The sequence below is a fragment of the Furipterus horrens genome, unplaced genomic scaffold (genome assembly GCF_987537825.1).
Source record: "Furipterus horrens unplaced genomic scaffold, mFurHor1.1.pri manual_scaffold_1, whole genome shotgun sequence".
Lineage (NCBI taxonomy): Eukaryota > Metazoa > Chordata > Mammalia > Chiroptera > Furipteridae > Furipterus > Furipterus horrens.
Window position 1 is genome coordinate 103745516 of NW_028327171.1, and position 24688 is coordinate 103770203.

Genomic DNA, 24688 nt, shown 5'->3' on the forward strand with positions numbered 1-24688 from the left:
GGCACAATTGTCCAGTGGCAGGTGCTGTGAAAGTAAGTAAGACAGCACCTGACTGAGTGTGAGGAAATGGTATTTGAGCAGAGATTTAAAAATTCTCAGGAGTTGCCCAGGTCAGGGGTTAGTGAGAATATGACACTGGGAGGTTACAGCAAGGGGGTGAGGTTCCCTGACAGGAGGCTGGAGGGGCAAGCCAGGGCCACACCAAGCAGGGCCTTGAAGGACAGATTAGAGATTTTGGTTTTATTCCTGGGGGGCCACCGGGAGTTTTAAACAGGAGTATGATTAGATCAGATTTCGGTTTGGAAGCAGTTCTCAGGCTGAAAGGCTGCACATGAACTGTGCTACCAGGGAAGACAAGTTTCTGCTGGAAGGAGCATTACTTCTTGGCTTCCAGACACCCCACCGCCAGCCAGGTTCCAGCTCACCCAGGCCACATAGTGAACATGGCCAGCAGTGAAGGCCCCTGCACAGACCTTCAGCTGCCTACCTGGGCCCTGCAGACTGTAGCTAAATCATTTTCTTCAGATCCCTTCAAGGCTGAGTTACCTCATCACCTCTCCAGCCCAGTGGTAGATGAGCCAACAGTGGCAGGAGTCATGACAATGACACACAACTCTGGCTGCACATTGGAATCACATGTAGAGCTTTGAAAACTACTGCCACTAAGCCCCAACCCAGGCCAATCACAGCAGAATCTCTGGGCATTGCCTCAACAGCTACACTTAAAAAAAAAACCAAAAAACAAAAAACTCTATTTTTCAATTACAGTTGTCATACAATATTATATTAGTGTCAGGTGTGCAACCCAGTGATTTGACATTTATATAACTTAAAATCTAGTTCCCGTCTGACACCACACATACGTATTCCAATATTATTGACTACTGTATATTCCAACAGCTATACTTTTAAAGGCTCCCTGAGAGATTCCAATGGACATCCACAGATTCCTTCTTCCCTCTCCCAAGAGATTGGTATCACTCTTTTGAAGAAGGCTCTCAGAACATCATTACTACCAATTCCTTGTTTTTCTTTCTCTTGCAGAACAGAAATTGAAAAAGGGCGGGGGGGGGGTTTGTGGGTGGTCTTTCCATAACTGTGAAACCCCCAGATTTCCTTCTAATTAGAAAATTTATGCTGCACAATTCCCCCAGCCACTCACAGCACCCTCTGTACTACTAGTCTATAAGCTCCTCCACCCAAGCAGCTTCTGACAGTGAATAATTTTCTTATTTTCTTCTCAAATATTTAAAACACTTCCAACATGTAAAATAAAATTAAAAAACAGTTTAAGTAATGGCTGTTACTTAAGTGATTATACTTATGCTCAAATTGGAGCTTATGGAATTACATTCTCAGGATAGGATTTTGTAAATAAAGATGACTTCAATGTGAATAAATTATTTCCATTTTATTTTACTCTGCATAATATTATCATTTTAATTTGATTAATGAATCCATTATCACATAAACAATAATGAGAGTTTCCTATATGTAACCTTGCAGTTGGGGATGTATTAACTCCAAAGGCTATATCTTTATGCCAAGAGCTGTATTTACTATGGTTGTAGACAAATGTGAAAGTAACTTTATGCTTAACTCAATAAACTTTAATTGATTTAATGACTTGTTTGGTGTTGATAATAATAATAGAATCAGCTAGTTTTTTCATTAAAAAGAAAAAAAAGGAATAGACTAGAGTGGTCCTCACACAAAATCCTTTGACCTAAATGCCCTAACGAGTGCTCTACTTCAAGGTTGGTGGATCTGAAAGTGAGAATCTTTTCCAACTAGGAATCTAAGAATGAGGGACATTTTTCAGGATGTGAAAATCCAAGAGCTACTGTTTTGCTGCGGTGTCTACTTATTTACTTTCAAAAAATCAAATATTTTCCAAGTCATGTTCAAAGCTGTGGGTACGTGGGCAGAGGGGTTATTTGGGATGATACAAAGGACCATGGTCCCCACCTTCAAGGAGCTAACTCTCGTGCCTGAGAGCTAACCTGTGCTTCCAGCAGAGCCTATAGGGACCAAGGGGAAGCAAGGTCCAGAAGTGCTACAGAACTTACTCTCCCTTTCCCTTGCAGACCTAGACAGCAACTGCAGGGGAGAGGAGTCCTAGCTCACCCCAACCCTCAGTGCCAGATATACCAAGTGAATCTCAAGTTTCAGGCTTCCCACTGGGTTTGGAGAAAAGACCGGACTAGCATTGCTGGGAACTTCTGCACTGCTCCTTTGCCAGTCAATGACAAGTAAGCCCACAATCCACCCCATCCCAGACACACCCACAGAAACCAATCCTAATGTTAAATGTGATGCTTGTTGAGATTCAATCTCAATGAGTGATTGGCTTCATTGACATGGAGATGACAGCAACCCAGGGTTTTCCTGATACTCTTGTTAAGCCATCTTGGGTTGAGAAGATTAGGAATCCAAAGAGGGTGAACTCTTAAATCCTTATTTTTTACTTCAATATAAGAAATCCCAATTTTACCTGTTATTTTTATCCATCTTATCTATCATCTATCATCTATCTACTATCTATTATCTGTCTATCTATCTGTCTGCTTTCATCTACCTATATGTTTCATTTGGTTTCTTTATAAGGTTTTATTGGGATAAAGATTTCTAAGTACACATTTCTCCTCCTTAGCATCCACTAGTCACATTCATGGGTGTGGATTGAAATTCCCCATTCCCTTTACCCCATGTCTCCAGCAGGCGTTTATATTATTAGTCTCATCACCCTGGACCTTTGGAGGACAGTAGGCTCCTGTAGTAGATGACTACAGACTTCTTTCACCCGACATCATGAAAACACAAGCGCTCTTAGCCCTCTCTCCTGACAAAAGGAACCTGCCCTGAGTACATACCCTCTTGTTGCTCTTCTCTTTCAGTAAAAACATGATCTGCTTACCTGAGCCAGTGAATTTACAACCAGGTGTGACTGTTTGTCGTGACCTGAAAATTACGTGCGTATAGTATAAGCCTGGGCAGGACACATCTCCCTGGATTTTGGGGGAGGGGGTTCAACTTATTCTAGCCATTACTACTAAGAAGGAAGGCTAAACTCTTGGTTATTTTCCACATACTTCACCACCTTAGAAGGGAAAGATAGCTCATTTTACAGAACTTTATCTCCCTTGCTAATTTGAAGAGACTTACACAGATATCATTTCAGCTTTCCTACCCATACTTAAGAGCAATTACACCACATCCTTGGCATCTGTACTTAGGATTCAATAAAAACATATACAGGAAAAAAAATGCTTTTTATAAAAAATAAAATTCTATGGAATATCTGAATCATTTACTGTTTTATTGGGATGGAATTCAGTTGTGATTTAGTCTGTGGGATTGGAGAAAACAGCAGATGCTTAAGTTTCTGTGTTAAAAGAGTAATTGGAAAGAAGGGCTTGGAACAAGACAGGGGATAAAGGGTGAGGCCAAAGGTGGTATCATTCACCTCCCTTGCCATTGTGTTCTCTGGATATCTGGAGAGTTTGGGGGATCAGAGAGCTCTTTGGTGAAGACGGTAGATTTCGCTTGTATCTGTGTTTCCCAGACTTCAATCTTTATAAATAACCTTGTATCAGCCACAGTCCAGCAAGCGGCAGATGGGGCACTCAAACTGGGTAATTTGAGGGGAATTTAATAAAAGGACTATTTACAAAGGTTTTAGTAGGGAGTGGGGAAATCACACAGAGTAGTGCAGTTCTAGGACTAGTGGCAGTGGGAGTTGCTACCGCCCTGGTCTGAGGAGGTTAAGTGGAAGGGGCCCAAGAACCTGGGGCCAGTGTGGGCGATGGGACCTTCAGTCAAAGGACATGGTCACCAGGCAGCAATATTGCAGGGAGGGAGCCAGGGAAACAGAGTCTCCAACCTCACTCCTCTCTCCTCCCTCATTCTCCTGCTAGTCTTCCCCATTGAGTGACTGCTACTAGAAGCTGGAAGGCAAGGAGCCCAGTGATGGGGCTCGGGAGGGAAAGGGGCAGAGGAGGCTGGAGAGTGGACGGGTGGGGGTGGAGAACAAACAGAGAGGGATGGCCCACACCTTTACCGCTTTCTCCATAGCCAGGTACCCTCTGGATTCTTTTAAGTTTAATGATTTTCTTTAAATTAATGCTTTTAAAAATCATTTTAATCATGTCTTAACTGAACAATTAAGTGGTTTTAAGTTTATTCGCATTGTCGTGCAACCATCACCACGATCCATCTCCAGAACTTTTCATCAATGCAGACTGAAACTCTGTACCCATTAAATAATAACTCCCACTCGCCCTTCCTCCAGACCCTGGTAACCACCATTCTACTTTCCGTTTCTATGCATTCTACTCTTCTAGTTACCTCATACAATCAATCATATAATATTTAACCCCTTGTGACTGACATATATCACTTAGCATAATGTTTTCAATATTTATCCATGCAGTAGCATGCATCAGAATTTATTTCCTTTTTAAGGGTGACTAATATTCTATTATTTACATAAGAGGGGGGCTCTCAAAATAACTGAAATTTACTTATAAAAAATTATGTGTTTATTCTTATATGTTTAAACTCCAGTCACCTTCAAAGTACTCTCCATTTGATGCAATACACCAATAGGCTTTTTTCCTACTGCTCAGAACAGTTTTTGAACTCGTTGATTTTGATGCCTTTTAGTGCTTCTGCAGTTTTTTGATTCACCTCTTCCACATCGGCAAAATGTTTCCCTTTGAGGACTTTTTTTCCATCTGGGGAAACAAACAAACAAAAAGGTTGTTTGGGGCAAGATCAGGTGAATGGGGGATGGGGCATGGGAGTCAAGTCATATTTGGTCAAAAGCATGAACACTCAGCACAGTGTGGGCAGGTGCACTCATAAATCACCCACCATGAAATGGGCAAAGGTATTGAGAGAGTCTTCAAAAGAAATTCACTGAAGCCGAACGTAGCCTCTCACAACAATGCCAGCTGATACACTGATACAGATGGGTTCCTAGAACACTCACCTAGTGAGAGAAACCTGTACTGCAAGGGGTCAGCCCTCCAGAATATAGTTCTAGATTTTTAGGGTCTCCCCTCATATACCACATTTAGTGTTGTTTTAAATTTTAATTGTTTTTTTTTTTAATTGTTTTTCTATTAAACTTGGCCCATTTTTCCCCCATTGCTCTCCCCTGCCCTGCCCACCTCCCCCCTCTCCCAGGTCAGTCTCCACCCTGTTGTCCGTGTCCATGGGTCATTTACACTAGTTCCTTAACTAGACCTTCCCACTTTTCCTCCTCCCCCCTCCCCTCTGGTCACTGTCAGTCTATTCCTTGTCTACATGCTTCTGTTTCTATTTTGCTCATTTGTTTGTTTTGTTTGTTAGATTCCTGTATTAGGTGAGATAATATGGTATCTGTCTTTCACTGCCTGTCTTATTTCACTAAGCATAACATGCTCCAGTTCCATCCATGTTGTTTCAAAAGGTAGGAGCTCCTTCTTTGTTTCTGCTGCATAGCATTCCATTGTGTAAATGTACCACAGTTTTTTGATCCATTCATCCACTGATGGACACTTAGGCTGTTTCCAGCACTTGGCTATTGTAAATAGTGCTGCTATGAACATAGCATAAGTTATTTTGAATTGGTGTTTCAGGATTCTTAGGGTATAATCCCAGCAGTGGAATCACTGAATCAAAAGGCAGTTCCATTTTTAGTTTTTTGAGGAATTCCATACAGTTTTCCATACCACACCAGTCTTCATTCCCACCAACAGTGTGCTAGGGTTCTCTTTCGCCACATCCTCACCAGCACTTGTTGTTTGTTGATTTGTTAAAGATGGCCATTCTGACTGGTGTGAGGTTGTATCTCACTGTGGTTTTAATTTGCATCTCCCTGATAATTAGTGATGTTGAGCATTTTTGAATATGTCTGTTGGCCATCTGAATGTCTTCTTTGGATAAGTGTCTATTCAGATCCTTTGCCTATTTTTCAATTGGGTTATTTGTTTTTTGGGTGTTGAGTTTTTAAGTTCTCTATAAGTTTTGGATATTAACCCTGTATCAAATGTATTGGTGAATATGTTCTCCAATTCTGTGGGTTGTCATTTTATTTTGTTGATGATTAATTTTGCTGTGCAAAACTTTTTTGCTTGATTTAGTCCCATTTATTTATTTATTTTTCTTTTGTTTCCCTTGCCTGGGAAGATACATCGATCAATATTGCTATGCACAATGTTCGAGATTTTGCTGCATATGTTTTCTTCTACAATTTTTATGGTTTTAGGTCTAACATTTAAGACTTCGATCCATTTTGAATTTATTCTTGTGTGTGGTGTAAGAAGGTGATATAGTTTCATTTTTCCACATGTATCTGACCAATTTCTCCAACATTATTTAATGAATAAACTGTCTTTAGCCCATTGTGTGTGCTTGCTTCCTCTGTCAAATATTAATTGACTATGAGGTGTGAGTTTATTTCTGGGATCTCTATTCTGTTCCATTAATCCATGTGTCTTTTTTATGTCAGTACCATGCTGTTTGGATTACTATGTCCTTATGGTATAGTTTGGTATTAAGTAGTGCGATTCCTCCAACTTTATTCTTTCTCAGGATCACTGTTGCTATTTGGGGCCTTTTGTGGTTCCATATAAATTTTTGAAATATTTGCTCTAGTTCTGTAAAATAAGTCATTGGAATTTTGATAGGAATTGCATTCAATCTATAGGTTGCTTTGGGTAGTATGGACATTTTAATAATGTTAATTCTTCCTATCCATGAACATGGTATGTGCTCCCACTTACTTGTTTCTTCTCAGTTTCTTTCTACAGTGTATTATGATTTTCCAAGTACAGGTCTTTTAAATACTTGGTTAGATTTATTCCTAGGTATTTTATTCTTTTTGCAGCAGTTGTGAATGGGATTGTTTTCTGAATTTCCCTTTCTGCTAGTTCATTATTGGTGTATAAAAATGCAACTGATTTCTGGATATTAATTTTGTATCCTGCTACTTTGCCAAATTCAAATATCAGTTCTAGTAATTTCTTGGTGGAATCTTTGGGGTTCTTTATGTACAATATCAGTCTTCTGCAAATAAAGACAGTTTTACTCCTTTCTTTCCAATATGGATACCTTTTACATCTTTTTCTTCTCTGATTGCTCTGGCTAGGAATTCTAGTACTATGAAGAATAAGAGAGCTGAAAGCAGACATCCCTGTCTTGTTCCTAATATTAAAGGGAGTCCTTGTAGTTTTTGCCTATTGAGTATGATGCTGGCAGTGGGTTTGTCATATATGGCCTTTATTATGTTTAAGTATGCTCCCTCTATTCCCAGTTTGCTGAACGTTTTGATCATAAATGGGTGCTGGATTTTATCAAATGCTTTTTCTGCATCTATTGATATGATCGTGTGGTTTCATTCTTCATTTTATTTATATGATGAATCACATTTATTGATTTACAAATGTTGTACTGAACCTGCATTCCCAGAATAAATCCCACTTGATCACGGTGAGTGATCTTTTTGATGCATTGCTGTATTCCATTTGCTAATATTTTGTTGAGGATTTTAGCATTTTTGTTCATCAGGGATATTGGCCTATAATTTTTTTTTCTTTGTAGTGTCTTTATCTAGTTTTGAAATTAGGATAATGCTGGCCTTGTAAAATGAGTTTGGGAGCTTTCCCTCCTCTTGAATTTTATGAAATAGTTTTAGAAGGAGAGATGTCATTTCTTCTCAAAATGTTTGGTAAAATTCACCTGTGAAGCCATCGGGTCCAGGTTTTTTGTTTTTTGGGAGTTTTTAAAAAATTACTGCTTCAATTTCATTAAGCATAATCTGTCTACTTAGATTCTCTGATTCTTCATGATTTAGTTGAGGAAGATTGTATGTTTTTAGGAATTTATCTATTTTGTCCAGATTGTCTAGTTTGTTGGCATGTAGTTCTTCAGAATATTTTCTTAAAATCCTTTGTATTTTTTTGGTGTCAGCTGTTACTTCTCCTCTTTCATTTCTGAGTTTATTTATTGGGGTCCTCCCTCTTTTTTTCTTGATAGGTTTGGTTAAAGGTTTGTCAATCTTGTTTATCTTTTCAAAGAACCAACTCTTGGATACATTAATCCTTTATATTTTTTTTAAGACTCTCTTTTCTTATTTCTGCTCTGATCTTTATTATTTCCTTCCTTCTCTTCACGTTGGGCTTTATTTTTGTTCTTTTCCAAGTTCCTTTAAGGGTAAAGTTAGATTGTTTATCTGAGCTTTTTCTTTTTCCCTTTCTTTTTTTCTTTCTTTTCTTTCTTTCTTTCTTTTTTTTTTTTTTTTTGAGATAGGCCTGTAATGCAATGAATTTCCTTCCTGGGATTGTTTTCCCAGTGTTGCACAGTTTTTGGATTGTTGTGTCCTCATTTTCATTTGTCTTAAGGTATCTTTTGATTTCTTCCTTGATTTCACCATTGATCCACTCATTGTTTAATAATATGTTATTTAGCTTCCATGTCTTTGCATGTTTTTCAGTGTTCTTCTCCTGATTGATTTCTAGTTTCATAGTGTTGTGGTCAGAGAAGATGCTTGATATGAGTTCAGTCTTGTTGAATTTATTGAGACTTGTTTTGTGTCCCAACATGTGGTCTATCCTAGAAAATGTTCCCTGTCCACCTGAAAAGTATGTATATTCTGCTGCTTTGGGGTGAAATTCTTTGAAGATATAAATTAAATTCATTTGATGTAGTGTGTCATTTAAGGCCACTGCCTCCTTGTTGATAATTTACCTAGAAGATCTATTTGTCGAAGTCAATGGGATGCTAAAATCCCCGACTATGACTATATTTCTCTCAGTCTCTCCATTTATGTCCATCAGAATTTGCTTCACATATTTAGGTGCTTCTATGTTGGGTATGTAAATGTTTACTAGGGTTGTATCTTCTTGTTGGAGTGTTTCTTTTATCATTATGTAGTGTCTTTGTTTGTCTCTTACTATAGCCTTGGTTTTAAAGTTTATTTTGCCAGATATAAGTATTGCTTATCCCAGCTTTTTTCTCCTTTCCTTTTGCATTAAATATCTTTTTTAATCCCTTTACTTTTAGCCTGTGTGTATCTTTTGATCTGAGATGGGTCACTTGGAGGCAGCCTATATATAGGTCTTGTTTTCTTATCCATTCATCTACTCTATGTCTTTTGGTTTTAGCATTTAAGCCATTTATATTTAAGGTGATTATTGATAAATACGTACTTAGTGTCCTTTTGTTGTTAGATTATTTTCCTCTGTCTCTTTTTTCTTCCTCTCTCTTTTTCTTCTTCTTCTTAAAGCAAGCCCTTTAACATTTGTTGTAGTATTGATTTGGTTTTAACAAACTACTTTAGCTTTTTCTTGTCCGGGAAGCTCCTTATTTCTATTTTATTTTATTTTATTTTTTGGTTTTTCAATTACAGTTGTCCCATTTTTCCCCCCATTGCTCCCCCCCACCCAGCCCACCCCTTCTCCCACAATCATATCCCTCCCCGTTGTCCACGTCCATGAGTCATTCACACACGTTCCTTGATTAAACCCTTTACTTACTTATCTCTCTTCTCTCCCTCCCCCCTCTCCCCTCCCCCCTAATAACTGTTATTCTGTTCCTTGTTCTACTTAGTTCTGATTTTTAATGATAGCCTTGCTGGATAATGCAGCCTTGGTTGTAGGTCATTGCTTTTCATCACCTTGAATATTTCACGCCACTTTCTTCTGACCTGAAATGTTTCTGTTGAGAAATCAGGTAACAATCGAATTGGTGCTCCCTCATATGAAACTACCTGCTTTTCTCTTGCAGCTTTTAATATTCTCTCATTGTCTTTAAGCCTTGTCATTTTAATTATGATGTGTCATAGTGTAGGCCTCTTTGGGTCCAACTTGTTTGGGACTCTGAGCTTTATGGACTTGTGTGTCTTTTTCTTTCACCACATGAGGGAAGTTTGAGGTAATTATTTCTTCAAATAGGTTCTTGATCCCTTGCTTATCTATTCTCCTTCAGGAATTCCCATAAAGTGTTTATTGTTATGCTTCATGTTGTCTAAAGTTTTCCTTAAGCTCTCTGCATTTTTTAAAAATTCTTTTTTCTTTTTGCTGCTTGGGCTGGGTTTTTTTTCTACATTGTCTTCCAAATCACTGATTTGATCTTCTGCTTCATCTAGCCTACTGTTTATTCTTTCCAGTGTATTACTTATTTCGCATAGTGCATTCTTTATTTTTGACTGGTCCTTTTTATGGTTTCTATGCCTTTTTTCATGTTGTTGAGTATCCTTATAAACATTACTCTAAACGCTCTATAAAAATTGCTTGCCTCTGTGAGAAATGCTCATAATAAATCACCGGGATACAGGACTTGAGCAGTAAAGCGAAGTGTTTATTCATGAATCTGCAGAGTCGAGCGCACTGCCAACTAGGATCATGTGCACATAAAGTAGACAAAGAAAACTGGTTTTATAGTAATGCGATTAACTCCCCCTCCCTAACGTGATTAGCTGCCCCTCCCCTCTCCTTCTCCCCTGTTTCTCCATTATTGGTTAATCTGGGTTCACAATCTAACACAATTAACTACTTTACTCAGGGTGTAATTAACTAAGGGTAGTCTAGTTATAGATGTATCTCCAATTTATTTGCAAAGTTATCTGGCTACATCTTCCCATTTCTCTGTTTGGTGATAACAATCTTCCTCCTTTTGATCCCAGAGATATGTGTGAGGAACAGCAAAATGTCATTTCCTCGATCCTTTTCCATGATTCATATGTTAATTATCTCCTACAGGTTTGAGAGTCACTGGCTTACTTCTTTATCCCTAACAACCCTTTCATCTAGTTCTTCTTCTGGAAAATTCTCTTGTTCTTTCATTTGGGTTCTGTTTCTTTGTCCTCCATTTTAGCTGCTTCTTTGTATTTGTTTCAATGTATTAGGTAGATCTGCAAAGACTCTGGTGTAGGTCTCTGTCATATGCTGCTTGCAACTGGCCATGTGGCTTCCTCTGCTGGGCAGAAAAAAACAGGCTGCATACCAAGGCTGGCTTTTATCAGCACCAGGCCCTGGGGAAGGTCAGCTGAAGTCTCATATACCTCCCAGAGATCCACCTTAGTTGTTAAACCAATCAGAGATATAGCTTCAAGCTTTAATAAGTGTTCTGGCTTAAGATCCACAGGATGGAGCACAGTAATTCTTGTGGGTGGGGCTATTGCTTCCTCTCAGGCTGCTGCCGCTGAGATAGGAGTACTTTGCCTGAGAAAAGTGGGTCTGCAGTATGGTGAATGGCTCAGTACAGGGGTCCTGGAGGCTGTTCCTTCAGTTCTTTTCCCAGAGCCACCAACCCCAGACTCTCCTCAAGTGTCTCTATCCACTCTGCCCTACCTCTGCTGGAGCTCAGGGTAAGTGTCTGCAAACAAAATTTTGTGCATTGGCCCTTTAAGAGGTTCTCTGAGTCTATCCATCTCTCTCTTGCAGACAGAAATCCTGTTGCTTTTCGTAGCTGGATGTTACTATGTTATCTGGGCTATTTTCCAGCTCTGGTGCTGTAGGATAGGGAACCCAGCTTTGGGTTTGACGTCACACTACTCAGGGGACCCCCCACCCCCCACCCCACCACCACCGCCCAGCTGCTGAAATATCCCTCTAGAATTTCAGCTACTGCCCATGGGAGCCCATCAGCCCTCTTGCACCTCCTCTGCCCTCCCTACTAGTCTCATTGTGGTGAAGTGGTTTCTTCTGTCTGTCTATGGTTATAAGGCTTCTCTCCAGCTAGGGTTCAGCTGGTTATTCAGAATGATTTCCCTACAGTTTAGTTGTAATTTCAGATTGGTCCTGGGAGGAGGTTAGTGTAGCTTCCACTTACTCCTTTGCTATCTTGCAAGGTCCACATCATTTTCCACATTTAGTTGATTGATTCATCTGTCAGTAGACATTTGGGTTGCTTCTACCTTTTAGCTATTGTGAATAACACTGCTATGTAAATGGGGGTGCAAATATCTGTTAAAGAATTTTTAAAACAATAAAACCTGCATAAGTGTGCTTTGAACGGAAACTGCTGATTTGCTGACTCACCCTACATAGTAAAGGCAGGGCAATTGATATAAGCAATAGCCTACCGTTGCTCCGTTTGGGCCAAGCCATTCAGGTCACCAGGAGCAAAAGCTTTGGCCTTTATCCAGGCTGTGGGAATGTAACCAAAGTGAGAGGTGATATAATGTGAATACTGTTGATCTAAAAATAAAAGCCAAGGCGAGAAGCAACAAGCATTTATTTGACATCCAAAAGAATAGCTATTCAGGAAGCACTGGTTCAGGCAGAAACCCAAATAGTGTTTTGATTAGAAGATGAAAGCAAGGGATGTTTATGAGAAAGGAAAGGAGAAAAATTACATGAACAGGAGGAAGGAATTTCTTTAAATGCATATAAGCTAACATAGTGATGCTAATTCTATAGAATGTTCTGTAGTCATAATGTCTGCTTTCTTGTTATGTTTTCAAAGAGTTGTTTGGGACACAGCATTGCTTCAGGCCCAGTCCAAAGGTTATTTTGTCCAGTTTTAACATTCCAAAGGTTTGAGGATTAAGAGGTGCATGGCAGTTCCTTGGGATGGCAACTCCAACTCCATTTTAAAGTGGTTCTGTTTCTATTATTCTTCACAATACTGATATACATGCTTTATTTTCTGCACTGTCCACCACGGTCAGTAGGAGAATAAGATGTCTGATGAACATAAATGTTCCTTAATATGCAGGCTTGGAATTCTTTTTTATTTCAAATCAAACTTCCTCTATTTTTCACTCTCTGGGTGTACTTAGCCAGGTACCCGGGAAGAACCTCCCTAGAGAACTGAGAACTTTCTCTCTGAGCTATATTAGGCTGCATTTCCTGTTTGCTCAGCTTCATGTTATTGTAACAGTTGCCATCCTGTGAGACATATAGCTTAGCACACAGTTCTTCCTTAGTTTTCCCTGCTGCTTGTTGCTTCTAAGTGTCTGCAAATGATGTTATGCTTCTGTGGTCAAGATTATGTTCTGTGGTGCTGATGCTAATTGCTGATACACTGAGCTGACCTGCTGTTTTTCTTTCTTTGTACTTTCAGTTTTGCTTTTGGGCACAGTCTTGAGTTTCTTTGCTAATACATTCTTACTTGAAAGTACTTTTAGACTGTCTCACATTTTTCCCCCATCAGAAACTTTAGATCATTACCATGAATGGTAAACCAGCTTTCTTTATCATAAATTAATCCTAAAAATAACTACAATGAGAACATAGCAACATTTAACCTTCCAACTAGATACTGTGACTTGCTGAAGGCTCTACATCCTATTCCTGTTTTGTCTTGATTAGGGTTAACCACAATTCCTCAACTTTATAAAGTTTGTATTCTTCTTAATCCATTTTTCCTTCTTTCTTGTGGAGTTGATTTTTGTTTGAACCTGATTTAACTTTTCACGTAACCCAATTTTATTACATATTATTAATGTAGTCTTCCAACCTGTTGGGAATTTTCCATATCCTGATTTAATATTCAAGAATATTTAGCTTTCCCTTCAAGCTTTATGTCATTTTATATTATGTATATTTTATTATATATAAAATAGATGTATATTTATATGTGGCATTTAAAAGATGTTATTGATTTAAGTGAGAGAGAGGATGTGGGAGAGAGAGTGAGAGCGAGAGAGAGAGAGAGAGAGAGAGAGAGAGAGAGAGAGAGAGAGGGGATATGATTAATTTAGCTTTAGTGTGACTTCATTTCCAGGAACCCAGACAGGCTCATAGTAATTGCTACTTTATTTTCTTTTTCTTTTTTTTAAAGTATATTTTATTGGTTATGTTGTTACAGTAGTCCCATTTTTTTCCCCTTTGCTTCCCTCCACCCAGTACCCACCTTCCCTCCAGCAATCCCACCCCCCTTAGTTCAGGTCCATGGGTGGTGCATATAAGTTCTTTGGCTTCACCCTTTCCTATATTATTCTTAACTTCCCCCTGTCTATTTTGTATCAACCAATTATGCTTCTTTATCCCTGCACCATTTCCCCATTTCTCCCCCTCCTCACTCCCAGCTAATAACCCTCCAAATGATCCCCATACCTATGATTCTGTTCCTATTCTGGTTTGCTTAGTTGAATTTTGTTTTTATTTTTTAAATTCAGTTGTTGATAGTTGTGAGTTTGTTGTCATTTTAATGTTCATAATTTTGATTTTCTTTTTCTTAAATAAGCCCCTTTAACATTTTATATAATAATGGCTTTGTGCTGATGAGTTCCTTTAGCTTTACTTTGTCTGGGAAGCACTTTATCTGCCCTTCCATTCTAAAATGATAGCTGTGCTGGATAGAGTCATCTTGGTTGTAGGTCCTTGCTTTTCATCACATTGAATACTTCTTGCCAGACCCTTCAAAGTTTCTTTTGAGACATCAGCTTATAGGCATCCCTTTGTAGGTAACTCTCTACTTCTCTCTTGCTGCTTTTAAGATTTTCTCTTTATCTTGAACCTTTGGCATTTTAATTATGATGTGTCTTGGCTACTTTATTTTCTGAAGTAGGAATTACTATAAGTAACATAGTAATTAGTTATTGTATAAGTCATATTTTTAATGATTTACACCTGGAGTTTGCTGGAAATCAGCACCAAACTTCTTGATCTCTGATTTCAAGAATCTCTGTTTTCCTTGGAGCAAATGTATTTACTCACCCTCTCCTAACTCTTCTCTTTGGGATTATTTAGTGATTACTGAACAAAAACCACAGTCACCCCATGAGGTCTTTCTTTCTTTTCTTTCTTTTTTTCTATTTTAAAACCTCGATGGTGCTTATTTTATTGTATTTTTTATGAGGTCTTTCTAAAACAAGATTGTAATTCAGGATCTGGATACTAGGATTCATTTAAAGCAGTTTGGTGATTTCTTCTCAACCTTGTTCTTTATATTAATTTCCCCCACCAAATTCACCCCACCTTACTATATATATATTTTAAATTACAAAAGCAATGTGCATTCATTTTAACAAGTCAAACTGTAGACATATAGTTGTCATGGCTCTGAGGTAATCAATGTTAATAGCTCGGTGTATACCATTCTAGAGAAGGAAAACTCTGACTCCAAAAAACCTCCGCTGCCTTGCGGCATACCTCTTCAGGGGAAAGGCTAAGGGAGTAAACCCCGACAGAAAATCCGGAGCCGGAGTCCCTAAGGCGGTTTGACGTTGTAGTCAACACCGGCAACTCCTGCGGCGCACCTGAAGTCAAGCTGTATTGACTCCGTCTTTCCCTTGGACCCTTCAGCTGCGAAGAGAGGGGGGGTCTGCTGCATGGGCAACAGCAGACCCTCCATATCACTCTGCCCAGGCTCTGTAGCTTCAGCTTCACTGGAGAGGACACTCCAGCGTCATCGTAAGATGTCGATTCAACACGGGAGGAGACAGATACCGTGTCACTCCCGAGTCGGACTGCACAGCCATTCTCGGCGGTGCAGATAGACTCTTAAGAAGCTACACCATCGTCTCTCGAGACTGACGGCTGCCGACGACGATACCATTCTACACATTTCTGTATTTTAATATAATTATATACACACAAGTTTGGTTTTTGTTTGGGTTTTTTAAAACAAAAATGAAATCGCAGCACACATATCACTCTACAATTTTTCTTTGTCACGTAACAATCTATCATGAATAACATTTCTGGTATTATTATATATAAATCTAATTTATTCATTGGGTATCTAATATCCATCGTATGGAAATGCTATAATTTAGCCAACCGTTTTCTTTGTAATGCATATTAAGGTTGTGTCCAGTATTTTCAACTACAAATGATGCTGCAGTAAATATTTTTGTATATCTACTCATATCAGTGCCTTCATTTCTACGTGGTAGATATCTCTGGTGAGACTTGCTAACAATGGGTGAAAGAAATTGTTTCCTTACAGTTGTTTATTCAAGTATTATTCTTCCTAAGATAAGTAACCCAAATTGCCAAATTTCTCCTCTGGAGTTACCATGTGGTGTTTAAGTGACTCCAAGTTGGCTGACCAGTTACCCATTTGTGAAATTTCCTTCAGAATTATAGATGCCTGAGATTGTATTACCTTTTTAAATTGGATATTGATTTAGACACACAAATCTTTAGAGCATTGAAACTCCCTAGGGGTGAGTGATAATGAACTTTTAAAAATAAAACCTTATTCTTTATGATTATAAAATTCCACTGATCTAAAAATTTTCAGCCAACACAAGAAAGTTATAAAAAAGAAAGTGAAGAGCTAAAACTTTCTGAGCATTTAGTATGTGCCAGGTAGTATTCTAATCCCTTCCTATAAATTATCGTACGTAATCCTCCCAACAATTGCATATATTACCTCATTTTACATAGAAAACTGAGGGACATAGAAATTGAGCAATTGCCCATGGTCATATAGCTAGTAATGGGTGAAATTCATGCTCACACTAAGCCATCTGACTCTAGAATCTGGGCTCCAATGACCATGTTCTATAGATTAGCCTGCTCAAGTTGGTTTCTAGTATTAGGTGTCTTAACCAAAATGTCTTATCTAAATGGAGATCTTCTCAGTCTGGTCCTGCTCTGTCTAACTGGAATTACCTGCCATTTCCCTCAATGAGCTGAAGCCAGTATGTTACCTTAAATCATACTGTGTGTGGACAGTGCCACCTCTCTACCTTTGCAGCCGCTGCTTGCACCACCCACTTTCATATTGTACCAGTCATTCAGGGTCTACTTTTAGTTCTATCTCCTCCAGGAAGCCTGGCTCCCATTGTGTCATTTTAGTCAGTTTCTGTGCTGCCTTGCAATGGTCGTTAATAGCTTATTGCATGTCTATCAGGTTTCTATGATGAGATTGTAAGGTCCTTAAATTTAGTCAGGGACTATGTTTTCTCATTCTCTGTGTCTCCCACATTCATTGTAAGCACACAATAACACTCCTTGAATTGAATTAAAGAGAGTTTCTAATGATAGAGACAAAGGCAAGGAGAGTAGGTCAGTCACAGAGAGGCTTAACTCTAAAGGAGAGGTTGGTGTCTTTTCATAAGTGTCAGGAATGGTCTTCATTTATTCATTTTGTTTTAAAATTTCACCTGCTGGTGTTGCATTTTAACCTATAAAAATCTCTTCAGGAGGAAGCTGTTTGTATATAAAGGAGATTTATGAAACATAAATCTTCCCAAATTGATGAATTCTCATGTATCCCTTGATTTCCTTGTTGAGTGGCCCCATGTGACATTCTGAGAGTGACAGACACTGCTTCCCCAGCCTCAAACACATCTCTAACCTCACTCTTGGGCACATGCAGGCCTGGGGTGACTATCACAGCCCTGCCTCTCCCCAGAGGAAGTTGGCTTTTTCCCACTTAAAGGAGAGTTTGGAGGTGACACAACTAGTCCTTCCACGCCTCTATGAAAGCCCAGAAATCCTCCCTGACCCTCACTATTTACTCTGTCTTTTTTGAAACCACAAATGTTTGTTTTATGTCACCATTCAGTGTTATGACAACAGTCCAAACTCAATCCATCTAAAATTAAATCAACATCTCCCCCAAAGTTGTTTCTCCTCTCCTTACAGTAATAATAGTCACTACTATTAACCAGTATCCAGGCTTGAGGCCTAAGTCATTTTTGACATAGAAGCATCATTGTGCTAAAAAGAAAGTAAGAAAGAAGGAAAGCAAGCAAGCAGGAAAAGGAAGGAAGGAAGGGAGGGAGGGAGGGAGGGGGGATGGAAGGAAGGAAGGAACTTCCATCAAGATGGCAGCTAGGTAAATGTGGTTCACCTCCTCACACAACCACGTCAAAATTACAACTACACTATAAACAAGATGATTCAGAATCATCAGGAATTGAGCTGAATGGAAGTCCTACAACTACGGAATGAAAGAAGAAACTACATCAAGACTGGTAAGAGGGGCAGAGATGCTGAACTGGCTGGTCCTACACCTCTGGTGGCAGACGAGAGTCAGGAGAGATAGCTCATGAGTGAGGAGTTCCAGCCCCACACAAGGCCCCTCAGCCCAGAGTTCAAGTGCCAGGAGGACAGGCCTCCATGAATTCTGGCTGTAAAAACCAGTGGGATTTGAGGCTGTGGAAGACAGAAACTGCTGGAATCTCAGACAGTTACTCTTAGAGGGCCCACACACAGATTTGGACTCTCTCCCTCTGAGCTCCAGTGCAGGGGCAGCAGATTGAAAGGCATCAGAGACATATGGGGAGGAACTGAATTGTCTGACATTGGGGCAAGAGTTGGGGGGCAGCTTTCTCCCAGACAGAAGTGCTGGCAGAAGCCATTGTTCTTTTTCTGAGCCTTCCCCAAAACTGAGCCACATAGACAGCAAGCAGGCATGATATTTAGACTCTATCAACCTGGCTCACACTGTTTGTCCCACCCTGGTGATTCCCTGAGGCCTGACCCCATCCAACTTTTGGGCCCACCCAAGCTGTTTCCAGTGGCTTTTCCATTGAATGGCTTGTGTTGGCCTTTGCTCAGGGTTCCGAAGTTCTCTCAAACAAGCAGCATCTGGCTTCATCAAGCTCTGTACCTCTCATTCAGTTGCCCCAGGCCTTGGTTCACAGTTTGGCCTTGCCTGGGCACTTCCAAGCCCAGCACAAGTAGCAGCTATCTGCAGATTGCTTTGTAGTTAATGCTGTGTGAACCTGGACAGAACACAGTGGGTAGCTGATCTTGGATGTGTCAATAGTAATCAAGGCTCAACTACAATAGGAGGGTGTACACAGGTCACATGGTAGGTGCACTGTGAGTAGTCAGCTTGAGTAATAGGGGAGGCTGTGCCACTGGACTGTACAGGACATTTATTACATTAGGGCTTTTCTTAACTTCTTAACCTAAAACTCAGAAACTTCTGTGGCTAGATCCTTCTCTTTCTTACTTGATTTCTCTCTTACTCTTTCCCAAAAGAAATTCTTAGCACCCCTCTAGGTTGATCTACTGTAATTATTATTGTTATGTTCTTTAAACAATGATTGTATACTAGTCATCAAGCCACAGAATGTCAGGAGAGGAAACCAAGGCCCAGAAGGGAGGAAGGAATTGCCCAAAGTCCCACAGCCACTGGAGAAAAGCATGACCACTTTCTCATTTATGTTGCACTACCAAATCTGGACTGCACATCTCTGGATTTTAATAATTCTAAGTGAGTCTTCCTTACATATGTGTGAGCTTTAATAACTTTTTGAAGACAGACAGGGACAGTGTTTATCTGAAAGTAAATTCTTCCAGCCACCTTGAAGCTCTTGATCTCTAACATCTACCCAGGCCTAAGCCAGGAGACAGATTCTTATTTTAGACAGAACTGAAAGGTGGAGAGGTGGAAAGATATCTAGGTGAATATCCTGGGAAAGGCACCCCAATATGTGGACACCCTTCTTTGTTGCACTGTCAGACTGACTCAACAGAAAATTCCCTTTCTCTCTTGGAATTACCAGTCCTCTTAATTTTAAAACTCCCAGAGCCTTCACTCAGCCCTTTAGGTTTGGACTTGAAGCTCAATCCACTCCAACCTCAAGATCACTCCCTGTGACTTCTCAACCCAAAGTTCACTTTAGAGGCCATCCTCAGCTATATTTATCGGGAGAGTAAAGAAAAATTGATAAAATTGGAGACAAGCAATCACAAAACCTGAATATTCATTTATTCATTCATTCAGCAAACCTTCATTGTAAGCCTACTATATATCAGACACTAATCTGAAAGCAGTCCTCTTAATAAAACTGCAATGTATTAAACACTTACTATGTGTCAAGCACGGTTTTAAGTGCTTTAGTATATATGTATATGAACTGAATTCTCACAAAAAAACATAATATGAGATAGGTCCTTTTCTTATTGCCATTTTACATATGATCAAGCTGAGGTTCTGAGCAGTTAAGTAATTAGGCAACTAATGACATACAGCTAAGTGGCAGAGCTGAAACTGGAACCCAGGTGGTAGCTCCAGAGCTTTGTATTCTATAGGAAGTCCTAACCCAATGTGTACTTATGTCATCCCCATCTCTTTTTTTAAAAAACTTAATTTAACACACGTTAATTTGGTAATGGAAAAGTGTCTGCCCATGTGCTAGGTGCTGAGAATGCAAATACAAATAAGACAGGAAGGACTATCTCTTTTTTAAAAATTCTCACCTGAGGATATATTTTTATTGATTTTAGAGAGACAGGAAGGGAGAGGAAGAGAGAGAAAAATATTGATGTGAGAGAGAAACATTGATCAGTTGCCTCCCATACATGTTCTGACTGGTAACTGAACCTGCAACCTAGATAATGTGCCCTGACCAGGAATAGAACCTGCAGCTTTTTGGTGTATGGGACGATGTTTCAACCAACTAGGCCACCTGGCCAAGGTGGAAGGAGTATCTGTTTAGAAGCTCATACATTAGTAGGAAAATAATAAAAAGAGTTATTGTGTGTCAGTGTTGGAGGCCTCCCAAAATGTAGTTTTAACCACTTTGCTATGGGCTCAGTTTTATTACTACGCATAAAATGAGATACCTGTAATATATGTAAATATTTATATGTATATAAATATATAAGGTATATATTTTATATATTTACTTTTTAACCTTTTTATTATGGAACACTTTAAACACAAAATTAGAAAACTATGTAATGAATCTCCATGGACCCATCATCCAGCTTCATTAATGATCAATTCTTATAGCTGTCTTGTTTTTTCTATGCCATTGGTATTTTGCTAGCTTCTCAGTTTATTTTAGGATGCAGCCAGGGCTCAGAATCACTGCTCCAAAGAAATAATTACAGTGGGGTCACTGTGAACATAGAGGAATGTATCCAACACAGTGGGGGGAGGGAGGGGAGGAAAAAACTGAACACTGAGGGTAAAGGGGAGGGTTGCCATCGCTCCTCCCTGGATCCTGGGCCAGAAGCTGGAATCACATGCCCACATTCATGAAAAAAAAAGAAAAAGCCTTCTGAAATATATTTAATTCCACTGAAGTGGGGTTTACTAGGTTAGATAAAATAACTGTAAATATGAGGGTTTTTTTTTTCTCTCTTTTTTTTTAAAAAGAAAGAGAAAGGAAAGGTCAATGTTCAGCTATAGATTATCAACAGGGGATTTTTTTTTTTTAAGTCCATAGAAAGACAGTGGTCTTGAGAATCTGAGGATTATTTTTTTAATAATTTATCTGTTTGTTTATTTATTTTTAGAGAGAGGGGAAAGGAGAAAGAGAGGGAGAGAAACATCACTGTGTGGTTGCCTCTCACTCGGGCCCCCAACAAGGGACCTGACGTGCAACCTAGTCATGTGCCCTGACTGGGAATCGAACCAGCGACACTTGGTTCAATCCACTGAGCCACAGCAGCCAGGGCTGGTTTTTGTTGTTTTTCTTAATGTTTATATTTATGATGAAGATAATACAGGTGTTAAAATAATTTAGGAATTATTGGAGGGGAAGAAGGACAAGACAGAGAGAAGGTATGTAATGAATAACAAGGAATGAAATTACAAGAAACAAAATTCAAGGTAAAGAGAAGAAACTAAATTGGAGAAAGGTGGAGTGGCCAGTGTTTTCCTCTCAGACACTTCAGGGAAGAACAGGGTGAGAAGGCCAAGCTGCCCATGGGCAAGAGTTGGGATTGGGGAAGCATCACCTCTGAGCTCTTAGCAGGGCCGGAGAAATCAGACAGGAAGACCCTCCTTCCTCAAGCATGCAAGGGTCAAGGAGAAAGTGTCCAGGCTTGAATAGGGGAGCAGAAGCAAAAGAAAACGGGAAAGAGAAACTAGCACCGTCTTCAAATTCCAAGTGCTAATCTCACCCACGTTGAGCAGCTGAGTTTAACAAATACCTAACAGTTATCAACTAAATTATCAACTGTGTGAGATGCTGAGACCATAACAATAAGTAAGACTAGCCCTCAAGTGCCTAGAGAGGATGTCTAGAGAGGGTGATGACCCGTAGGGGAGGTTGTCCCAGAGGCCTCGGAGAGTACTGAAGAGGACAGGTTAATTCAGACAAGGGTAGAGTGAATGGCAGGGAGAGTGTGGGAAGGGAGGGGGCATTTGTACTAGCCTTGAGGGAGGAGTAGGATTCAGGGCAGAGAACCAAGAAGTAGAGGGTAGGCCCTGGCCGGTAGCTCAGTTGGTTGAAGTGTCAGCCCGATACACCAAGGTTGTGGTTCAATCCAGTCAGGGCACATACAAGAGTCAAACAATGAATGCATAGATAAGTGGAACAACAAACCTGTGTGCCTCTCTCCCTCTCTCTCTCTCACTCTCTCTCTCTCTCTCACCTCCTTCCTCTTTCTAAAAATAAAAAAATTTTAAAAAAGAAGTACAGGGTTAATTCCAGGCTATTGAGCATCCATCAGTTGGCAACTGACAATGGGAAATCATGTGCTATGCAAAAGAGAACTGGGGAAGGATCATGTCAGAGAAGTGAACTAAAAAGAAAATAATATCTCATGATCTCCAGGGAAATTTCTGAGCAGGGGACACAGCAGAGTATAAATTCAATGACAAGTAACAGTGAAACTGTTGAGAGCATTGCTCTAATTTCTTCAGTTATCCAGATTTGTGGGGCCCTGGCCAGGTAGCTCAGTTGGTTAGAGCACCATCTCCATATGCCAAGGCCATGGGTTCAATCTCTGGTCAAGTCACATAAAAGAATTAACTGATGAATGCATAAGTAAGTGGGACAACAAAATTGATGTTTCCCTCTCCCCCTTCCTATCCCTCTCTAAAGCCAGTTTTAAAATAAGATTTGTGGGGGAGTCTACAGGAAACCAGGGTGTCAAGAATATAAAGGGAAGCAGGTACAGACTCTAAGACTCCCCTCCCAGGCAATTTTCCCCAGGGTTTCTCCTAGGCATCAGTCTCTGTGTTCCCATTACCATCATATGTTCTGGTCTTTGGTGCCTCACAACCCCATTGACCATTTCAACAGTCTCATCTGTCTTCCTGGCTTGGTTTTCTCTACTCAAGCCCTTCAGCCTATGAATGTTTATGAAACAATTGTACTCTGCCAGACTCCATGGTATGCACTAAATACTATCTCCCTCAGCACTGCTCTAAGTGCGCCGTTTCCCTGACCACTTCCCGTTGCCTTTGGATCAGAGCTCAGATTCCACAGCTGGTCACTGAGAGCCATTGGTTCTCTTCTTCTCCAGATATGCCTTCCTTGTATCTTTGAGGACTTGGACTTACGGTTTTTCTTTCATTTAAATTGCTTCTGCTTTGCCCAACTCTGTGTTTTAAGGCAGAGCTCAAAGTCAGCTTCTCCATGAACCCTTTTTGATCCCAGAAATAGGAAGTGACATCTTCTGCTGAACATCTGTAGGTCATGTATTGGTTTCAACCACTTGCGTAGTGTTTTCCATGACGGACTAACATTGTACCTATTTGTATATGGTTCAGGGATCTAGCTTTATCTTAAACTATTTATGGGCCCCAATAAATCAATTTACACAGGAGACTGAGGAGTCTTCTGGGAAAAGATTAAACCTTAAAGGGGTCAAATGTATTTGAATATATACTCAACTAAGGACTTTTAACTTGAATATTTAAAGAAGTCCTTTAAATCAATAAGCAAAAGCATACACACAAATAGAGAAAAGGACAAGAACTAGAAGAGACACTTCACAATAGGGAATATGTATATGAATAATAAAAACACAAAAAGGTACTCAACCTTATTATTCATCAGGGAAATGAAAATTAAAACCACATTGTATGCTGCTACATGCAACCAAATGGCTAAAAAAAAAAAAAAAATTTAAAGTGAAAATGCCAGCTGTGGGGGAGCATAGGAAACAACTAGAACTCTTATACACTGCTGGTGGGAATATTAATTGATATAATCACTTAGGAAAACTGTTTGACAATATTTACTATATTTGAACATATGCTTTAGTAATTCTAGTCTTAGGTCTATATCTAAGAATTGTATACATATATGCACTAAAAGATATATTCAAGTATGTTTATAATAGGGCTATTGTTGTTATAAACTAATTGCGCCAAGCTAGAAACTACCCAAAGCTCACCAGTAGTAGAATGGATAAATAAATTGAGGTATATTCATACAACACAGTACTACACAGCAACAAATGTGAACAAACTATTGAGAGAGTGAGAGGTACTCAGGGATCCCCAGCTGTTCCCGCTGGCTCAGTCTTCCCAGACTAAACCCCAAACACATCAGTGAAGAAGCCTTTGAAATGATTTTAAACCTAGACACTATCTGAATGCAACAGCATGAGAAACCTTGACTGGGAACAGCTCAGCTGAGCCCAGACCAGCCCCACATTCATGAGTGAAATAAATTATCGTGGCTATTTTAAGTCACTATTTTAGGATTGAATGTACACAGCAAAAGGTAACTGGAATATAGGTTGAAGTATTTAGGGGAGAAATAGAATATGTTAAATTTATAAATCTACTTTAAAATGTTTAAGAAAACTTAATTTGTGAAAAACCCTTTTAAAAAGCTAATGTTTAATATTAGGGTCATAAATATATAGAACAAGAGATTCGTAAATAGAACTTAAAAGCTAAAGGAAAAACTAGGTTTTAAAATTTCTATTTCCAGAAAGTTAAAAGAAACAACACAGGGAAAGGAACTGAGTGATTTATTGAGTGCTTACTAGGTGCCATGCCATATCCTAGGTGTTTTACCTAAATTAACTCATGTAATCCCCACAACAACCCTGTGAGCTGGGTTTCATAATCCCCATTTTGCAGAAGAGGC

The 24688-nt window shown here is 39.5% G+C and overlaps 2 protein-coding genes across 2 annotated transcripts in view; both read left to right on the forward strand.

Moving 5' to 3' along the window:
- The window catches only part of PLA1A (phospholipase A1 member A), a 28524-nt gene extending 25218 nt beyond the window's left edge, over nucleotides 1-3306 (forward strand). Inside the window, exons 10-11 of the mRNA XM_090276974.1 lie at nucleotides 2088-2252; nucleotides 2898-3306. Coding sequence (XP_090133100.1) covers nucleotides 2088-2252; nucleotides 2898-2982 — 250 coding nt within the window. The 3' untranslated portion in view covers nucleotides 2983-3306. The remainder of the gene's footprint in view (nucleotides 1-2087; nucleotides 2253-2897) is intronic.
- Nucleotides 3307-11219: 7913 nt separating this feature from the next.
- Nucleotides 11220-24688, forward strand: part of CFAP91 (cilia and flagella associated protein 91) — a 137228-nt gene continuing 123759 nt past the window's right edge. The window contains exon 1 of the mRNA XM_090265544.1: nucleotides 11220-11353. Coding sequence (XP_090121670.1) covers nucleotides 11230-11353 — 124 coding nt within the window. The 5' untranslated portion in view covers nucleotides 11220-11229. The remainder of the gene's footprint in view (nucleotides 11354-24688) is intronic.